The 18,287-nt window shown below is 45.5% G+C and overlaps 1 protein-coding gene across 4 annotated transcripts in view; it reads right to left on the bottom strand.

The window, feature by feature from the left end:
- Positions 1 to 18,287, bottom strand: part of SIDT1 (SID1 transmembrane family member 1) — a 44,523-nt gene that overhangs the window by 14,249 nt on the left and 11,987 nt on the right. For 2 of the 4 annotated variants that reach the window (XM_040572226.1, XM_040572233.1), the window contains exons 1-11: positions 15,399 to 15,528; positions 13,702 to 13,823; positions 12,576 to 12,746; positions 12,329 to 12,374; positions 9,390 to 9,491; positions 8,153 to 8,236; positions 7,491 to 7,584; positions 6,384 to 6,455; positions 5,993 to 6,086; positions 4,435 to 4,478; positions 416 to 487 (exon numbers count right to left, since the gene is read on the bottom strand). In XM_040572226.1, coding sequence (XP_040428160.1) covers positions 416 to 487; positions 4,435 to 4,478; positions 5,993 to 6,086; positions 6,384 to 6,455; positions 7,491 to 7,584; positions 8,153 to 8,236; positions 9,390 to 9,491; positions 12,329 to 12,374; positions 12,576 to 12,746; positions 13,702 to 13,823; positions 15,399 to 15,518 — 1,021 coding nt within the window. In that variant the 5' untranslated portion in view covers positions 15,519 to 15,528. Of the gene's footprint in view, positions 1 to 415; positions 488 to 4,434; positions 4,479 to 5,992; positions 6,087 to 6,383; positions 6,456 to 7,490; positions 7,585 to 8,152; positions 8,237 to 9,389; positions 9,492 to 12,328; positions 12,375 to 12,575; positions 12,747 to 13,701; positions 13,824 to 15,398; positions 15,529 to 18,287 lie in introns of those variants that run through there. The other 2 variants (XM_040572217.1, XM_040572244.1) reach the window with 1 other exon arrangement.

Below are 18,287 nucleotides of genomic sequence, written 5' to 3'. Positions count from 1 at the left end.
CCTACTACTTTTCATCTCTAACATTATCTACTCTTTAGTAGCCTGGGCTCTGAAAACTGGAAGTCTGAGACCAACCAGAAAGCTCTAAAAATACAGGCAGGCTGTTCAGAGGTCAGAAACCGGGTGACATAGATAAACTCTTTGAGGCTTGAACATTTCCAGTGACTGAGACTCTCTGGGCACCTCTTCCAGAGATTTGGCACTTTTTTGGTGGACCCCTCCTTATCCCCCTTCCTCCTTCCCCCTGAAGTGTAACCTGGCTCTCCCAAGCTGCAATTTCATTTGAAGTAGTTGCATGCAGCTACTAAAGCTGCTCATAGCTTCATTCCCTTCTGGCCCTAAAGCACCAAATCTCTGCCTTCCCCTGCACCAGGAAGGGCACTCCCTGTGCCCTCAGTTCTGGAAGACACGGTACCAATAGCACCATAGCTGCTTCCCTCGGGGGTGCTGGATGTGATGGGGTGCGAAGACGTCATAATCCCAGATCCTGCAACAAGAACAGACCCAAAAGAACCAGTTAGTTCCACATCAGAGCTTTGAAGCATCTCTCTGAGAATGCAAACAGCTTGAAGAGTTGGAGGGGCTTGGGAAAAGCAGCATTTGTCTTAACAGATGGCACCCTGTCTCCCTCTAGAGCATACTGTGCAAAGGGGAAACTCCAGCTTTGCAATATGAAATAAACACCTTCCCTTCAGCCTCCCCACAGAGGCAGCCAGTCTGACTCACAAAAGCATAAGCCTCTGTCCAGCATCCCATAGAGATCACATCACTGCAAAACTTGGCAAATACTATAGCAAGTCTCATAATATTCAGAGCACCCTTATGAATTTTCAATTTTTCTCCTTCCCTTCCCCATGTATTGATCTATTCAAATATCACCATCTCCATTTACCCCTGGAAAAGTCAGACAGCCTTTGGCAAGACAGCTACTCCACAGTTTTAACCAAGTAAAAATGTTGCATGAATAAAAAAAAAAAATAATCTTGTGTTGATGACAAGAGGGACAAGTCTTTGAGGACTGAGAAGTCCCTGCCTCCCACACACACGCCTGAAGCACAGAGGGCTGCACCTCCCAGTCAGGTTGCACTGGGACTTTCCTCCCCTGGCTCCACATTCCTTCTTTTTGCCTGGTATCTGTTTGATCCCTGTAGCATGGCTCAGCGGCTGAACTGGCAGCAGACAAACACGGCAGTAAACCCAGCATGCTGAGCCCCTCACAGAGGGGTCAAACGCCCCTATCCCAGAAGGGAGGAAGTGAGAGCAGTGGGAATAGGACCGCACCTTCCAGTGGTGCCAGACAGCAAGACTGGCCCAGCTGCCCCTAAAGCTTCGCCCACACAACGTTGTGCAGCCAGTCAGCAGCAAAGGGATACAGGACATGGGACAGCATGTAAAGCCTGGCAGCCTTACTGCAGCCTGGCAATGATCCCTGTCTTCCCAAGCTGTGCCTCCAGCTTCCTAGTACCTGACCTCCTCCAGACTCACAGGAATAGGCAGACTCCTCTCTCCAGATGGCGGTTCCAGGCACCTCTAGCACCTTATGCAGGTTTTCATACCATTTTGATTAGCCACATATGTAAAAAGCCCCAGAACAACACCTGAGCCTTATTCCCAAGCAAGTGAGCACCCACACAACAATGACATTAGATCTTTCAAGCCCAAATCTCTGTTTTCCTTCAGCATGTTCACAGTGCTCGTTGCACTATAGGCCAGCAGTTGGTCTCCATATCATCTTCTTTACCCTCCTGCCCCATCCTTCTGACAATGCAATGAACAGCTCAGAGGGGCTCTAAAGTGGACAATGTAGTGTGAACTGATCACCCAAGGAAAGGTTATGACATATTGCAGTCCCCCACCCCAGGATATCCATTCTGCTCTGAGCAGGGATTGCCAGGACATCCTCATAGGTTGCTGCAGGAGCAAGCAAGATCTGCCTTCTGCTCCTCATCTGCCGTGCAACACTCCCTCTCTCACAGCACAGCTCTTCCTGTTGCTGTAAAGTAATTTGGAAATCCAGATCACTTGGAAGAGTGCAAGAAAGGCATTTCTCCATGTTCATAGCACTGAGACACACAGACATCCTACTCCCATCAGTCCTGTCCCATAGGGATGCTCCCCTTCTTATATAAGGGCAGGCTGTATGTTCTCAAATGACACGTCAGCCTCCTCTCCCAAGTAACCAAGCTTTAAATCTGGACAAAGCAGGCGTGCCAGGGAGAAGAGGCACCCTGCACTGTCGCTAGCAGTCACTTTGGACCCAGCTCACCCACTAATTTCAGTCCCATTTCCCAGTGTGTGAGTGAGTCAGCAAAGTAAATGCAGTGTCCTGGGTGTGGTTCCTCCAGCTATTGTCTCCTCCAGACAGCAGTGGTGTGGGATGGGAGGTGTCCCAGGGGATTAAAAAGGAAAAAAAGTTAGCCACAGAAACCAGGTATTGGCTGAGTGACCAAAAGGACATATGGAGTCAGGGGATATTCAAAGAAACTGGACAGAGACAGGTTGTTCAGCACCTCTATCCACACTTTCTTCATGGGGAAGGGAGTGATGGGGAAGACAAGAGCCAGAGCCACTACAGTAGAAAAGAAATTCCAGAGAGTGGGAAGAGGAGAAAAAAATAACAGAAAGCCAGCATGCCCTGGGTGATCTGGAGGACAGGGAAGATGCAAGTTATCAGTTTATAGGCATCAGTCAGACACACACCCTGAAGAGACAACAGAGAAAGAAATAGCATGTAGGCAGGATGTCGTTCTTCTGCAGAGAAAAGGATGTGGCTGTGACATGCAGTACCAGGCATGTGAAGGTGACATGGAGTACAAGAAAGAGGACAAGTCACAGAAGGAGCAGGTGTTCTGGGGAGGAAACCCAGAAATGGTGAAGGAATTGCACTCCTTTGTCCTTTCACAGGGTTGTTCAGCAGTCCTCCCTCTCTGTGAGCCCAGTCTCCCACCCTCTGGGTCTGTGCTAGGCACAGTATGCACACCCTGCAGCTTCTCTGGGAACTTCCCAAACACCAGAACTTAATTTCCACCTCTGGCCAGGGCAGCTTGGAAAGCAGCTTCTCAGCTGCCTTCAGCACTTATACTCACAGCTGCAGCACCAGCAGTGCTCCCCGGGGCTTCTGCACTCACCCTGCTTAGACTGTGCCTCATGGGCTTAGACATTCTTCCCTTGCAGCCAGCCTGGAAACCTTCCAGTGCCTTGGCCAGGTCCCTTGAACTTCCCCAAACTCCTCAGCACACATGCGTTTCCCACTGCTCCAAGACCTGCTGTTGTCTGACAGCAGGATCCATCCCCAGTCACTCAACATTAGAATATTTTTAAATCACATTTTTACACTCCCCTGCTCATGTGGTTGTGAAGACCACCTTTCACACACACCTTGTGTCATATAGCAATGCATATGTGGATCTCAGTGGCTGAAGAAGCCACTCTTGAGAAGCCAAATGTCCTCAATTGCTTGAAGAAATATTAACTCAAATAATGCCAGGTCAGAGTGAAGTTCCATAGCTGATCATTTAAGCACAGCTCAGTTATGCTCATGGTAAGTAGTAAATCTAAGAGACTGAAGGAGCTAGGGAATTAAAAAAAAAAAAAGAGCGAGAACACACCAAGAACCTTTCAAGTTCTTGCTGCTAAAATGTAAAGTCCTCTCATTCCCCAGGAGAGAGGTGCAAGTGATGATGTTTCTTTACCCTCAAACCAATGCTTTGAACTATTTTTAAGGCACTAAATATTTAAACAAAAAAAATAGCCAACCTCCCACACCTCACCAGGAGGCCCAGTGCCCCCCTATCCTCATGACAAAAATGTTCATCTTTCACCAGTAGCTTCTCTGATACAGCTATGTTTTTATAACACAGAAATCTGCAGTATGTAGAAATGTGGGTGCAGCATAAAGTAAACAGAATCCAATACCAAAGTAAATAACACAAACAACACTACCTAACTGTATTAGTCATTCATTTACTCGGTTCTCTGCAACTCCCAGTTAAAAACAAATTAAAATTTAATATGGGAGAGAGAGAGACTCCATTCTTAAACTAGGCAGAGGAAATTTTAAAGCATAAGAGCTGAAAAAAGTAAACCAAAAATCAAAGTGCTTTATTTAGAAATAAACAGACGTGGCACTGGGAACAGTAGCCTGTAACTAGGTCTAGCTAAGGCTTGTCCTTCCTCCACCCCTCCAAAAGCCAGCTCCTCAGAGCAAGGGTCCAGACCAGGGTTTGGTGGACCCTGCTTCAAATGCCTTTTCTTGTAAGGGCAGAGAGGAAGCTCTAGTATCTTTCATTATTACCAGAGACTGTGTGGAACATGTACATGGAAGGAAGAAGGGTTGAAAAGAGAGAAGGTACTTGACAGACTGCCTGTCTCCTGCCTTGCCTAGGACTTGTCTTGTTCACTTAAAGCTGTCACACAACAGAAAAGAGAGCTTACCATCCTCAGGACTCAATCTTCCAGATGAAGCCTTCCTCCGAACCCTGAAAAGCAGTAGACGGCACTCATGAAACAGCCAACAAACCCCATTGCCTGCTAGCCATGGCAAAATTATCTAGACTGCTAATAGGCCAAAATGCTGCAAGCTTTAAAACCAAGAGAGAGCAACAAAAACCCACAAAAGAAGAAAAATAAAAAAAAAAAAAGTACTGTTTTTACTAGAAATGGCTCTGCCATGACTGCTTGCTGGCTACCTCTCCCATTTTCAAAGCAGCAGAGTTTTTTCCCCTTACACATGCACCAGGGTCAGGACAACCAGTTACATTATTATCCTATCCTACACTGCTCAGTGTATTGGGAACAGACTCTCGAGTAACCTTCCAATACCCAGGTGCTCCACTCAGGGGACTGGGCACATGAGAATCCACTGTAGCAGGAGCTACACACACTTAAGTAACTTCATTGAACTGTTCCAGTGAGATGTTCATTGAAATGTCTTTGAAGTTAGGCCAAACCCCCCATCTTGAAATTGTTTTGTTTCAAAGCACCATACTTTTAAGATCATTTCTTCTGAATCAGTGGAAAAGTTTGCCACCTCTAGTCTGAAGAGCTCCATGATAATCATTGTTCATGTAAAACCAGTCTATTTGCCAAAGGCTCTCCTTGGCTCTTCTCATGCCAACCTTTGCCCAGTAAGCCAGGGAGGAATGCAGAAGAAACCTTCTTCCACACTTTGGACAAAGGATTTGCTTAATCATTGTCACTGCTGACACAGGCAGCAGTGACTGATCCCAACAAACTCCACCATCCCCACTACCTTAAGAGCACCTTCCTGCTGCCCCACCAAGGCTCATCATGTGCTAGTGGTTACCTGCCCTACAAGGGCAAATCTTACCTCTCCTTTGGGCTGCCGTCCCCTTTCTGCCCCTCTAGTCCTGCTGTCACTCAGGAAGACTTCAAGGTAACCACCAGCGAGCAACAGAGGACCCTGGGGCAGTCAGGACGTTTTACTCTTTTTCCACACAAAGAGCAATGTGTCTTAGCAGCTGTGTCCAAGTTCAGCTCAGATATGGATATTTCCCACAGCACAAGCCTAGGCACTAGGCCCTGGGGATACAGATCAGGGACTCCTGGGACTCCGAGGTCCTGTGTGGGTCACCAACACTTATTGCAGTAGCTGGTCCAGCTCTCCAGAAAGTACCTCCATTCCCTAATACTCTAACACCGCATATTCCAGACTGGCCCTCTCACAGTTTCCATCTGATATCCTGTGTTCCCATATAGGGAAACCCAGAGGGTAGGGGCACTGCAAAAACTAGAGGGCAGAGCCTTAGGTTTTCACCATTGCCATGATCCCCACAGCAGGGGAAGAAAAGTCTTCTGGCTGATGTGTTCCTTCACGGTTGCAACTAGGAGTCCACTGAATAATCAGGGGGTTGTTTAGATGCTCTGTTCAGATGCTTGCTGCCCCTTTTCACCCAAAATGCCATGCAGGATGAGGCACTTCTAAGAATAAAGAGAAACAAGAAGGCTGTTCTTGTAAAACCCCTTGACTCACCTGATATAGTGCACGAAAGCAACAACCACTGAGCCCAGGTAAAAGGAGAGGAAGCTCAGGAAGCTGAAGAACATGGCCTGGATGTAAACAGACCCTGGAGAAAGAGAAAGCAGCAGTCAGCCCACAGAGCAGGGAGAGCCTGCCCTGCTCTTCCCAGCACCGCCTGCTGATAACACCCAGCCCCAAACAGCTCTCCGGATCCATATGCTTTCTTCAAGAGGAGATGACAAGAACCTTCTGTGAGGTCTCTCCCCACTTTCTTTGTCCCCAGTGCTAACCAGTCCCATGACACCATCCCATGACAGGGCTGCCAGACCAGCCATACCCTCCTCCACAGAAGCACCAAGTTCCCCCACCATAAAGCTGCACTGCTCCGCACAGAGACACTGACTTTTAATAGAGGGCACGATCGTCACTTGAAGGTTCTTTGTCCGCTGTAGGTTCCAGGTACGGTTGACATTTCCTATGAGATGCAAAGTGTACAGCAAATGTGAAGATGGTCAAACATTAATGGCCTCTGGCCCTGATCTCAGTTCTCTGCATTTGCAAAAACAGGGTCTGGCTTTTCACTATAATTTTTGCATGGCTTTGCAGAAACCTTTCCCTGACTTGCCTACGTAGTGTTTTGTTTTGTTTTCCTTTTTTCCCCATCCAGCCACAACTTATTTTTCAGACTAAAAAAAAAAAAAAACTATGGTTGAGCCTTCCATAAGTTGGTCGGCTCTGCTGACAGCTTTAGGATAAGACACCCAAAGTGTGACTTTTTTTTTTTTGAGGGTCAGCGAGAGGGGAGGCAGGGAACAGGTAGTGTGGCGGTGGTGGAACTACAGAAGTAAAGTATATCTGATTGAAATCTTACTTTTCCTACAGAGAGAAAGCCATCCAACTTTGAAGACAGGAGCGTACCTGACCTGAAATAAACTCCACTTTTTATGAGGACAGCTGCACCCTCGTTCCAGTTTCAGACATCACAGGAGTGGTGATGACCACTGCCCAGAAAGTGGATATATTTGTTTTCTGACTTGGGAAAGCATTGGAATCAGTCTCATAAATTATTTCTAAAAAATTATTACTGTTTCCTGCTCCCCCAAGTCATAGATCCCAAGATAGCAATGGGAGAAAATGCCTTCTGCAGGAACTGCTGTGGGCCTCCATGCAGGCAGGAGAATAACAGCAAAACGTGAGTGAGGGAAAAGAAGGAAAAGAACAAGAAAAGAGCTGCATCCAGTAGTGCCTAGATGTCTCCATTATCTCCCAAGACACCAGTCACTCCTCACAAGACATATAACCCCAGCAAGCCAGGTGCTGTTCTCTACAGACATTTCCTGGATTGATAAGAACTTGTTAGCCTCCCTGACACATTTTTGCTTCAACCTTCCTCACAGTTACCTGGATAAGATACAGCTATATATTGCCATCCCAAAGGCAGGACCCAAAGGATTTCTGCTGTTCCATCACCCAGATCGAACAACGAAATCCAACCCCCAGCACAACTCACCATGGATGGAAGAAGGCACAGAACCCCCACAGGCATAATCCTCTGGCTTGATGACAAACACAACGAAGAACTGCTCACCTGGGAAGTCCTTTCTCTGCACAGAGAAGACAAATCCATGCGAGGTGAAGGAGCCTCTCCCTCCATACAAGGCAGAGGTGATGCTCCAAAAGGCTAGATATAGGTTTTAATTGCTACACAGACAGCAGCCCTACAGAGACCTGCCTGGTCTGGACAGCCTGGCTTCTGGCTCCCCTCATTCTTGCTGACAATAAGATGAGTTCACCAGTATTCATTACATTATGTCCCGGTACAAGCAAACCAATGTTGAAGCATGTATTTTAATTAATATAAACCATCTATTGAAGCTTTGTTTATTAAAAGGCCCTATCATAATCGCTCAGTGTAGAAAAGCCAAGGTTCAAACAGAAGACACCTGCTCACAGAAGCTGCAGCCATGCTGACCTACGGTGCCAGCACCCAAGGCATAACACATCTACCTAAACAAACACAACCAAGGCTTTGTAGTCAAGGTAAAATCCCTCCTTTCCATTGTAACAGATGATCTAATGAAAGCAGACACCCTTCCTGGAATCAACGGAAGAGAACTAGGGATACAGAGGACAAGCCACTGAAAAACATCACTTGGAAAAAGTCAGTCTCACCTGCACCGTGATGGCTGCCTGCTTTGTCATGGACTGGTAAACACCGTTGAACTCCACGTTATGGTCCAGGTCATACACTGGGCACTAAAACAGACAAGTAAGAGTCAAGCCAGATACACGAGTAGATGGAGGGTGACAAAGGGAACAAGACAACCAGGACCCATTCAGAAGTTAGAAAAGCTGCTCTGAAGATGCAGTTTGCCTGAACTCACTACTCTTGTCATCCTCACAAGAGGGCTATGATTAAATCCCAGATGAGGATTCAGTCAGATCGATCTCTCTGACATTCCCAAAGGGCAGTACATACACTCAGCTGTACACTTAGCGTGTTGCATGCTTTGTGGTCTGTACCATACGCCAAGTGCTTGGACTCATTTTACTCTTTGCCACTACAGTTCTTAGTTCTTTACCTGCTAGGCTGAACAAACACCTGTCACTCTCTTGTCTCCTGCCCTTCTGCCACTCAAACACGGGGATGCAAGCAGAAGTTGATGTTACCCGTTTCTCTCCCTACCCCAGGTATTAAAGGCAAATGCTGGGACTTCAGAGCCGGTAGCCAAGGCACCTTGCACCTCTCACTGCCTTGCTGCTCCCACACTGCTGGTCCCTGCACCATCCAGGGAGGTGGGAAGCGAGGAGAAATGGGAGGCTATTTCCCAGCTGCAAGTTACAGCCAACCTCCCTTAGCAGGGAGCAGCTGTTCTCCTCTTTCAAGGAAAGGGAATGAATAATTGCAAGAGGGAAGGGAGAAGATTGAAATGGAAAGGAGGAGAGACCTCATGGCTGGAAATTAGAAGTTCCCCATGCTGCCTTGAGCCAGGGAGAGTCAAGGAAACAGCACTATGCTTCTACTCAGCTGCCAGCATCCCAGCCAACACCACCCCACAGAGAGACAGACCTGTGCCACAAGGTAGTAAAGTGTTAAACCTCATGAGGAGAGCATGATAACAAATGCCCTCTGGACAGACTGTAGAGGAACAACTTGCTCGCTATTTTGCCAATAAATACAATTCTCAATAAGTAAATATCAATAACTAAAAATCTCTGGATAAGCTGCTTGAACTCAGCATTTGTCTTTGCCTCCTTCCCACAGGACTTTCATTCCTCTTTCAGGTATTCCCTTCACCACCATTATGACAGGGTGAAGCCCTCCTTAGAGTCATGCTCTCTGTTGGGGCACATAGGTTTTCACAGAACGACAGCAGACAGCTCCTCACCCTCCTCCCCTCAGACTTACCACAATATCCTGGACAGAGACAACTGAACACGGGTAGACTGCATCAGACACCACCTTAATGATAACTGAATCAACATCTTGAGGAAACTTGTATAAAAAATACTGAGGAGAAAGCAGAGTACTGAGAGTTACAGTCCAGAAATCACCTCTGCCAATAGTTTCACAGCTTCCCTAAGGCACCTGCACAGCCCAGTCTGGGCTTTGGGTTGGATGTAGTGGGCTTACACAAAAAATTCAGATTTCAAATATTATGACCTTACAGTAGAGAAGACCAGATTAAACAGGTACAGATCACTTTTACCTCCCTGCACAGCGCACCACTAGACAGACATTTTCAACATGCACGATGCAGCATAGCTTTTGTTCCCCTTAAGCTTTTTTCCACCTGGTCAAGCTAAAGCAACTTCATTTTATAGTCTGCTCTATTTTATACTGCAGAGAGCAATTTCCAGATGTTTCTGTACTACTGTTGGGACATTACATATGGAGCATGTCATGGAGTTTTATCTCAGATGGGTTGGCTCAGAGAGTGACAATGAAAAGTATTAGGTCAAATGGCTGAACTCAGTCAAGAGTTTCATAAATGAATGCTTGACACTGGACTGTAGGATTTGGATTTTTTGTTTGTTTTCAAGGATAGTTGGGGAGGCAATAGAGGCGTTGTCTTCTCACTTCAGCTTGGAAAATAATTCAGCTATAGCTCTGGAAAAACTAGGAGAAAACAACACCTGCTGATATTCTTACTTTCCCTTCTGGAGACAGGGACATGTTTTGAGCAAGTCCACAGGACAGTCTGTGGGGTCAGGAGATGCACTCCCCTGCCCCTGCAGAGGCCTTTTCAGATTTGGGCAAAAGCTGTCCCAGGGAATGTGATTGTTTGTATATTTATCCAGTAAGAGTTTGATGTACTACCATCGCTAGCTGCTGGGTGAGGGTTTCTGTGCTCCTGCCTGTGGACAGGCTTGCTGCAGAGGCTCCCACCACCCTGCTTGGAGCCCAGACATTAAGAGTTCAGGCTCACCGACACGGCTACCACAAGGGGCCCGATGGGCACCTCACCCCGTCCTGGAGGGGATGCAAAGCAGAGGACCCCCACCAGCCACTTCGCACCCTTCCTTATGGTCACCTTCAGGAGCTGCTGCTGCTGCCCCAGGGCAGGCAGAGCCCATGGGGAGGGGAGCTACCCCAGGCAGGCAGCTCCTGCAGCTCTCTAAGAGACACTCTCACCTAGAAAGGTCCCTTTATGTCACGTAAAACTCAATAACGAGCTGGATTTCCCTGCCCTCTTCCCAGGAAGTAAGACCCCAAACTGGAAGGACAGGGATAAGTCAGAAATGACACAGGCTTTTCCCAAGTTTGTCCATTTCTACTAAAGCAGGGTCCCTCTACTGCTAAGGGAGCACTGGCTCTGAGGCCACAAGTCCTCTCAAACCGAAAACTCACCAAGCCGGTTTCTTTAGCAGACAACATTTTATCTCAGCCAAGCAGTGACTCTAGCAGTCTGAGCTCCCTGATGACCCAGGTGCACTACCCTTGGAGAGCTTTAGATACTTGAGGAAATCACTCATGAGAACCCCTCTCTTTGTCTTCTAAAATCATGCTTATACCAGAGTGCAGTTACCGTAAGGGGCACCAAGACTGACAGTACTCTCCTGCACAGACAGCGAGTGTATAAACGCATCCAGACAACACTCCTGACCTTTACAAGTATATCTAATTTCTTCTTCCACCCTCAGGCATGAGCTGGGTTCTGGGTGACAACTCAGCAATTGTTATGCCTGTCTTTTTCCAGTCTTTATGCTATTACAACACTTGTCTAGATTTTTTTTTTTTTTGGCAGATGATTTAATACTTTGATTTACAAAAAAACACAGCATTATATCAACTAAGAAACACTCATCTTGCACTCTCTACATCTGGCCTATAATTAAAGTCACCAATCTCATATTATTCATCATGACAAATAACAGACTGAAGTCACAATGTTAATTCCCTGTTTAGATCCTAAACACTCTGCATTCAAGTTACAATCCTAATTAGTGACGTTTTACAAAAGAACCGTCACCTCCTGTGCTTCTATAGTGCAAAACATTGTATTCATCTGCAAAACAGCATAAGACACTCGAGACCAGATTAACTGGTTTGCCTGATAATAGGAAACCTAAAACTAGGTGATGTTACTAACAGTGATTGCAACAGCAAAAATGGAGTACCAGGCAGCCTGGGTAAATTACATACTTTCTCAGCTCCACAACCTGCTGTATTACTATAGCTATTACTGTATTATTGTATATGAAAATGCCAACAGCATTTTTATTCAAGGGAGGACTTGTAGTTTCTGCAGGGCTCTAAACAAGGCTGCTCAGCAAGATGTGCAGCTCTCTCTACCAAACTAATAACCAGATTTATCAGGCATTTCATTTATCACCTCACACCTTGACTTGCTTCCCTGGATAAGGAATAGGGCTTTGAGCTCTGCTGTACCTTTACAGCTCATTTATTGATTTGGTTCTCTCTGATGAAGAACTGCATCTTAGCAAGTCTTTCCAGGGCAACTGAACCAGTGCTGGCTATAACAAAACATTGGTGCACACCATCTTACTTCCAAAGAAGTGCAATAGTCCAATGGTCTCTGGACTTCTCTACACATTTCTGGAATTTCCTGAACTGTATGATACCATTCATTTGTTCTAGTCATACTTTTTGGTGCACTCAGTTGTTTTGCAAGAGGATCCAAATATGTCAGTCAGTGTATCTGAGGCACTGCTACCTCTTCACTATATCTACAGAAAAAAGACCAACAGGAAGGAAACTTCCTCGCATCCTAAGTGGGAAACAACGCAGCCACATAAGGCTTTTGCCATCTCTAACAAAGGATCATGTGAGCCATTTAGATATGAGAAGACATACAAGCAACACCATGCAGGACTCCTCCTTACCTGGGGCTGGGAAGGGCTGGCGGTGAAGTTAAAGGGCTTGTTGGTCCTACAAAAGAAATGCCAGCATGTTGAAGTCTAAAGCTTTCAGAGTTGGAATATACACAGAGCACTTTCAGATTAAGCAAAAAACAAACAAAAAAAACCCTCATTATTTTCTGGGAAGGAAAGGGAAGGTAAAAGTATGGGCCAAATCCCTGTATAACAGATGGATGAACAATTGCATTTGCATTCACTCATTCCAGCTTACTCAAGTTGGAAGCTCTCAAGCCTGGTCACTAGCAGCTCATACGCAATATTAAATGGTGCCATGGAAGCAACGTCCACAAATATAATCTGTTCAGATGGTCCTGTCTCAGGTGCTGGCTCCGAGGGACAGAGGGTCCGACTCACTTCTTGGTAATTGTAGGTCCTCTGGTAGCTGTAACAGCCAGTGGAAAGACAGAAGGGAAAGTTAGGTGGAAAGAGAAAGACAGTAGTTAAGACATTGTTCTGCAGTTGTACAAATTAGGTGATTTTTCCCTGCCTGCATAAATGAAATATTGGTCTTGGCCTTTCAGATTGTTCTGCCTTTTATTCAGAGCTCAAACTCCACCTCTGTTGTTGTTTTTATGGTATGCACATGGTTATGCTGGCCATCCTCAGCATTTCACTTCCCTCCAGGCCACCCGTGCCAACTGCTGATCTAGCGCATCTGCCATGTGACAGCTTCAGAGAGAGGAACAGCTCAGAACAGGTGTTGTTGTTACCACCTCCTGCATCAGACAAGACACTGCGGGCTTCCTGCTGCCAGGATTTCAGCTACATGATGAAGCTTCACATCTCAGATGGTCTAAGGTGCCTTCAGAGTCTCAATACTTGCAGTGCCACTAGCTCTGGGGTTGCTGAAGCTACACAACAGGATCATGTTCACAAAAACAAAGAAAATACTCCAAAACCAACCTCAGACTCAACTGTATCTGGTACAAGAAATAGAATCTTATCCCCAAAATACACTGTAACTCAGCAGTTAGGGGGCTCTTTCAAGAGCTTTTTAAACTCTGGTCCAAACCAGAGGCCAAGAAAAACTTGCATACAACATAAGCAGCTGTGGAAATAACAACACCATTTGGCAGACTCTGCTGACTGGTGACACAGGCAGGTCCAAAGCAGACATGTCCCCTGGTATTGTGTGTACATAGCTGAGAAACCAAGCAGGCTGCCAAACATGAGGTTACCTCCCAGATCACAGTCATCCTATGTTCAGCTGAGAGTGACCAAGTATGCTTTGTAACCAAGCTGTCCACACTAGTGGACAGAGCTAGCACCAGAGGAAGGCTGGTGCTGGATATAACTAGTAGACCAATGCGTTACAAAAAAGAGACTTCAGTACTTACAGGCCTCGAAAAATTAGTGGGACCTGCCATGACAATACTCCCTTCTGCTGGCGAACTACAAACAGGACAGGATATTGGAGGTTCTCGGAGCTGCTGTTCACGTAAACGCGCACTGCATCTACCTGTGTAAAGAGAAAGGAGAGAACAGGTAGGTGATAGCAGAATGCAACAAACAAGACAACTCCAAACCCAGGTGAGAGGAACACATCCCTGTCCTTAGACTGACATAGATGTTGGCAATATCCACAGATGAATCAGTTTGTCACTGAACCAGTTGCTCAGATCCAGGCGTCATTTAAGAAGCACCTCATTCCTGCTGCTCTGATCCAGAATCACAGCCCTGTTTCCAACCCAGAGCTGTTAGACAAGACACAGTGAACAAATGCAGTAGATAAGAGGAAGAAAGTTTAGTAGTTTCTACTTACCCAACTAGGAGCAACCTGAGTAACTCCCCCTTAATTTTATAACAACAAAAAAATCACCCAAGGTTACAAACTAGAATTTCTTTGCTTGAACTCTTATGTCCCCAACTCATTCAACTCTACTGGGGAAGTCACAAAAATTACTGAAGAAGGCATTAAAAGTCAGTGATGAAAAAGCAGGTTAGCAGTCAGCATCTGTCTCTGTTGTTACAGACAATCAGATGACCATAACCCATATTTACACCAGCTAATAAAACAGAAATACACTTCTGACTGCCCTCAATGGGCCAAGGAAGGATGCTTTGGTTTATAAGCAAGGCTCCCAGCATAGCCCACTGTACCAGCAGCTGAAGTCTTGCCTTATATTGTCTAGCCACCACACAGTTGTAGAGGTAGGACAGCTGTGAAGAAGGCAGCCCTCACTTTTCTATTTGCTTTGAAAAGCAGGCAAGCAGTTGGTGTGGCCATGGCCCCATTTCCATTTCAGAGGAACACCTTGTTCAGCTCCCTCTCCAGTGCTGCATGAATTGCTCACGAGTTGTGCAAGCTCATGCCTTGTTTTAGTCAGAAGACACAGTACATCTTGATTGGAGGCCTTTAAATCAATGAAAACATACCAGGTAGATAAGAAATAAAGCCACCACATCTTGCCTAAAGAGAATCCTTCTGAACTTTTCAAGTGGAAGTCTCAACATACATATCTCAACTTTCTATCCTCCATGCATAGAGAAGGTAAAAGGGGGTGACACCTTCTGAGAAAACATACAGAGCTGGCCAGACACCAGCAAGGCAGCTATGCTTACACTGAAGATACCAGAAATAAGGTTTAGCAGAAGGGTTTTGCAAATGCGGTCACAAGTCTAAAAGAATAAAATTTCACGTTTATTCTTGTTTAGTCATTCTAGGATCACATGGGAGTTTTATTTACTGGAGCAAAACACTTCCCTCTTGAAAGCCATAATCATTACCAATTTTCCTGCCATCATCACAGTAATGCAGCACTGACAACCACCAATTCCTAAAAAATAAAGTCTTCAACAACAACAACAATCACAAATCATTTAATTAAAAATCCCTTGAGATTGAAGTACAAACCAGGAACTCTTTCCATTGCCTTCTGGTTTCTAAATCTTTGCAATACTCTTTTGGCATGCCTTCCAGCTTTTTCTTATGACCACAAGAACTGCATATGCAATTTCATTTCCAAGCAGAGAGAATTTCACACAAAGGTGCTAAAACCAAGTTAAGAAAAAAACACCACAAAGCAATACTCACAGGTAACACCTGAAGGGCCAACACAGCAGGCCATTGCCAATGGACAGCACTGGAAGATTTCTCTACAGCTTCCTTGCTCTCTGTAGGTGCCCTGCTCAGATGGGAGCCAAGCCAGCACATGTTGGTATAACTGGGAAATGAAGGGAGTGGGCTGAATGAGCTGCTGCTCTGTTCGTAGGTGTTTGCTGTAAGTGAACTTTATGTAGCTGTAGTTGCCGTGATGAGGAACCCAGACCCAAATGAAGGGACAGTGGAACTGAACAGGAAAATATAGTGAACACATGCAGCCATTCTTCATCCACAGGGAAACCAACTGTTAGTTCAGAGAGATCACATTCTAGCTACATGTCAAGAAGCTTTTTGCCCATGAAATGGTTCAAGCAAGCCCCCCTATGCAGGTGATTTACACCGCCTCTAGTTAGACATCACCCTATGAACTCTCCAGAGCTCAGCACATTAGCACAGCACAATAGGAGCACACACCAGACACTCTGCAAATAGTACTGCTGGGTTATGCATCCTCAACTATTCACAAATGCAAGCTACACATTAGGAAATTGTACTTTCTGGGTTCATAAAAATCAGTGCAGAAGACATAGTTATGCTTATGTCACAGGTAATTGGGTTTACTTGAAGTGTGTACGATTCATTGGTATTAACTGGAAGACTTTAAAATCTGCATCTGTACTTCTAAATTCTTAATTTAAGAACTGGAATAGCTGTTTTAAGAATATGCTAATGCTGAGTTGTATTAAAAAAAGAAAAAGCTACTACTTTCACAGTTTGCCTAGGCTTTGGACACAGAAGTGAAAGCCATACACAGATGAAAACACCTCTTCTTCCCACCTGAGATCTTCTCTTTCAGCAAACCAAACGTTTTCAATATTGATTCTAAGAAAAAGAAAATAAAAAGTACATAAACAGAAGTTTAGAAGCTGTTTAGAAAAGTCAGCCAAAAGAAAAAACTGCTCTAAGGTGTCCTATGAAACACAGAATGGAGCTCTCTCTTTCTGTCATTAAAAGGTACAGCTTTTGGTATCCACTAGGATACATTTGGGATAGTTCTACGATTTAGGCTTAAACTCCTTGGAAATGCCAGCTCTTCCCACTGTTACAGTACAGTGTAGTTACAGCAAGTCACTTATCTCCAGTGGTGCAGGATATTTTTCAGCTTTATTAACGTCTCATGACATTTGGCTTACACAGGTAAGAACACATGCTACCTACACTCTGTCATGTATTATCTGAGGAGCCATGGCCACGTAATCAAATACAGCTTCATAAGCAGACAAGCACAACACTGCCAACACAAGACCAAAGAACTATTTTTAATACCAGAATTTCATAATCCGAGACCTTCACTAGACATTTTGTGGGATCTTAAATGTCTGCTTGGCCAATTTGTGGAATTCCTAAATATTAATAAGAGATGGGAATACCATGCTAAGACACATCCCTGAGCATTTCTACATAAGATGCAAAGAACGGCTTTCATAAAATGTTAAGAAACCAAGCAAAGCAGGGCTCTCTGAGTCCTATCCAAAACAGAAGGCATTTCTTCCCCAGTGCAGTTTGCAATGTATCGAGGTATGCCGTCACATCCTTTCCCAAAAGTGAACTTCACCAGACACTTGCCTGTGGAGCTCCACATCAGATGTGGGGAACCTGCTCTGCTTCACAAATGACCCAAGTATCGCATGGGCAGACAAGAGTGACCATGGCCTACCCCACAGCTCATACCCAAAGAGAAGGATGGGAGAGCAGACTTTACCTGCTTAGGGAGTCAGGAGTGCATGGTGTCAGGGGCTAGATCTTACTGAAGATCCCAGAACCTGGGAGCAGCAAGTACCCCACAGTGTAGCTCACTGCTGGACAAGGCAGGGCATGAACCCAAAGAGCAGAGGCAGGTGTCAGAGCCTGTTCCCCTTGGGAACCTCTGTCAAGAATGCTATTTGAAATAACAATTCCTGCCCTTGCAGGAGACAGTAACTCGCAGTGCCTAACAGGACATAAGCTTCTCATCCTCGCCTTCTGCAATATTACCACATCTTACATGGTGAACCAGCTGGGCCGATGGCTTCCCTTCAGGCTGCTCCAGCTCAACCACCCCTCACTGTTGCAGGGCTATCAACAGACAACGGGCCTTAGTCTAGGACCAGAGGCAATATCTTTTCCTCATATGAAATGACCCATATGAAATGCACTCCAGACCCTTCATTATCTTTGTGGCCCTGCAGTAGACTCACTCCAGTAAGTCCACACTTTTATTGCACTGTGGAGACCAGAACTGGACACAGTACTCCAGGTGTTTGTAACTGCCCAAGGCAACTCCGCAGAGCATAACCCTTGCAGTATTTTACAAGATGGAGTCACCTCTGTAACAGCTGCCTGGACAAGCCCAACAGTAAAACTGCTCATACAGTGACTTATTAGCACTCTACTCACATTTTTACCCTGACACCCTCCTCTTGGCCTCAACATCCCCTGCTGAATCTGGCCAGAAGATTTAGCATTTTATTTTCCTGTGAAAGGAAAGCTAATTAAGACAATGGCTGCAGGTACAATAACGCAGCTGACAAATTTTTCAAGCTGGGTCCACATTGCAGTTCAAGACCCTGATTCTCCTTGCCTAGGGTGGCTGGAATGTCCCTGGGCAAGGGTTACTGCCCTTACTTGCACAGGGTTACACATCACCTCCTCTTTGCTGCCAACACTAATACTCTTTTCTCTCTCCTTAACCTACAGGCAAGTGCACTAAGCATGTCTTTTTTCAGATCTCAAGGCTCTTCCAGGTTAAATGCCCCATTAGTCTGAAGATCAGAAAAGTTTCCTCCAAGGAAACAAACAAAAAAAAAAAAGGGGTGTGGGGGAGAGAAAGTAGAAGGAAAA

The sequence above is a fragment of the Cygnus olor genome, chromosome 1 (assembly GCF_009769625.2).
Source record: "Cygnus olor isolate bCygOlo1 chromosome 1, bCygOlo1.pri.v2, whole genome shotgun sequence".
Lineage (NCBI taxonomy): Eukaryota > Metazoa > Chordata > Aves > Anseriformes > Anatidae > Cygnus > Cygnus olor.
Note: the sequence above shows the minus strand (reverse complement) of the source record. Positions and strands in the feature narration are given on the sequence as shown.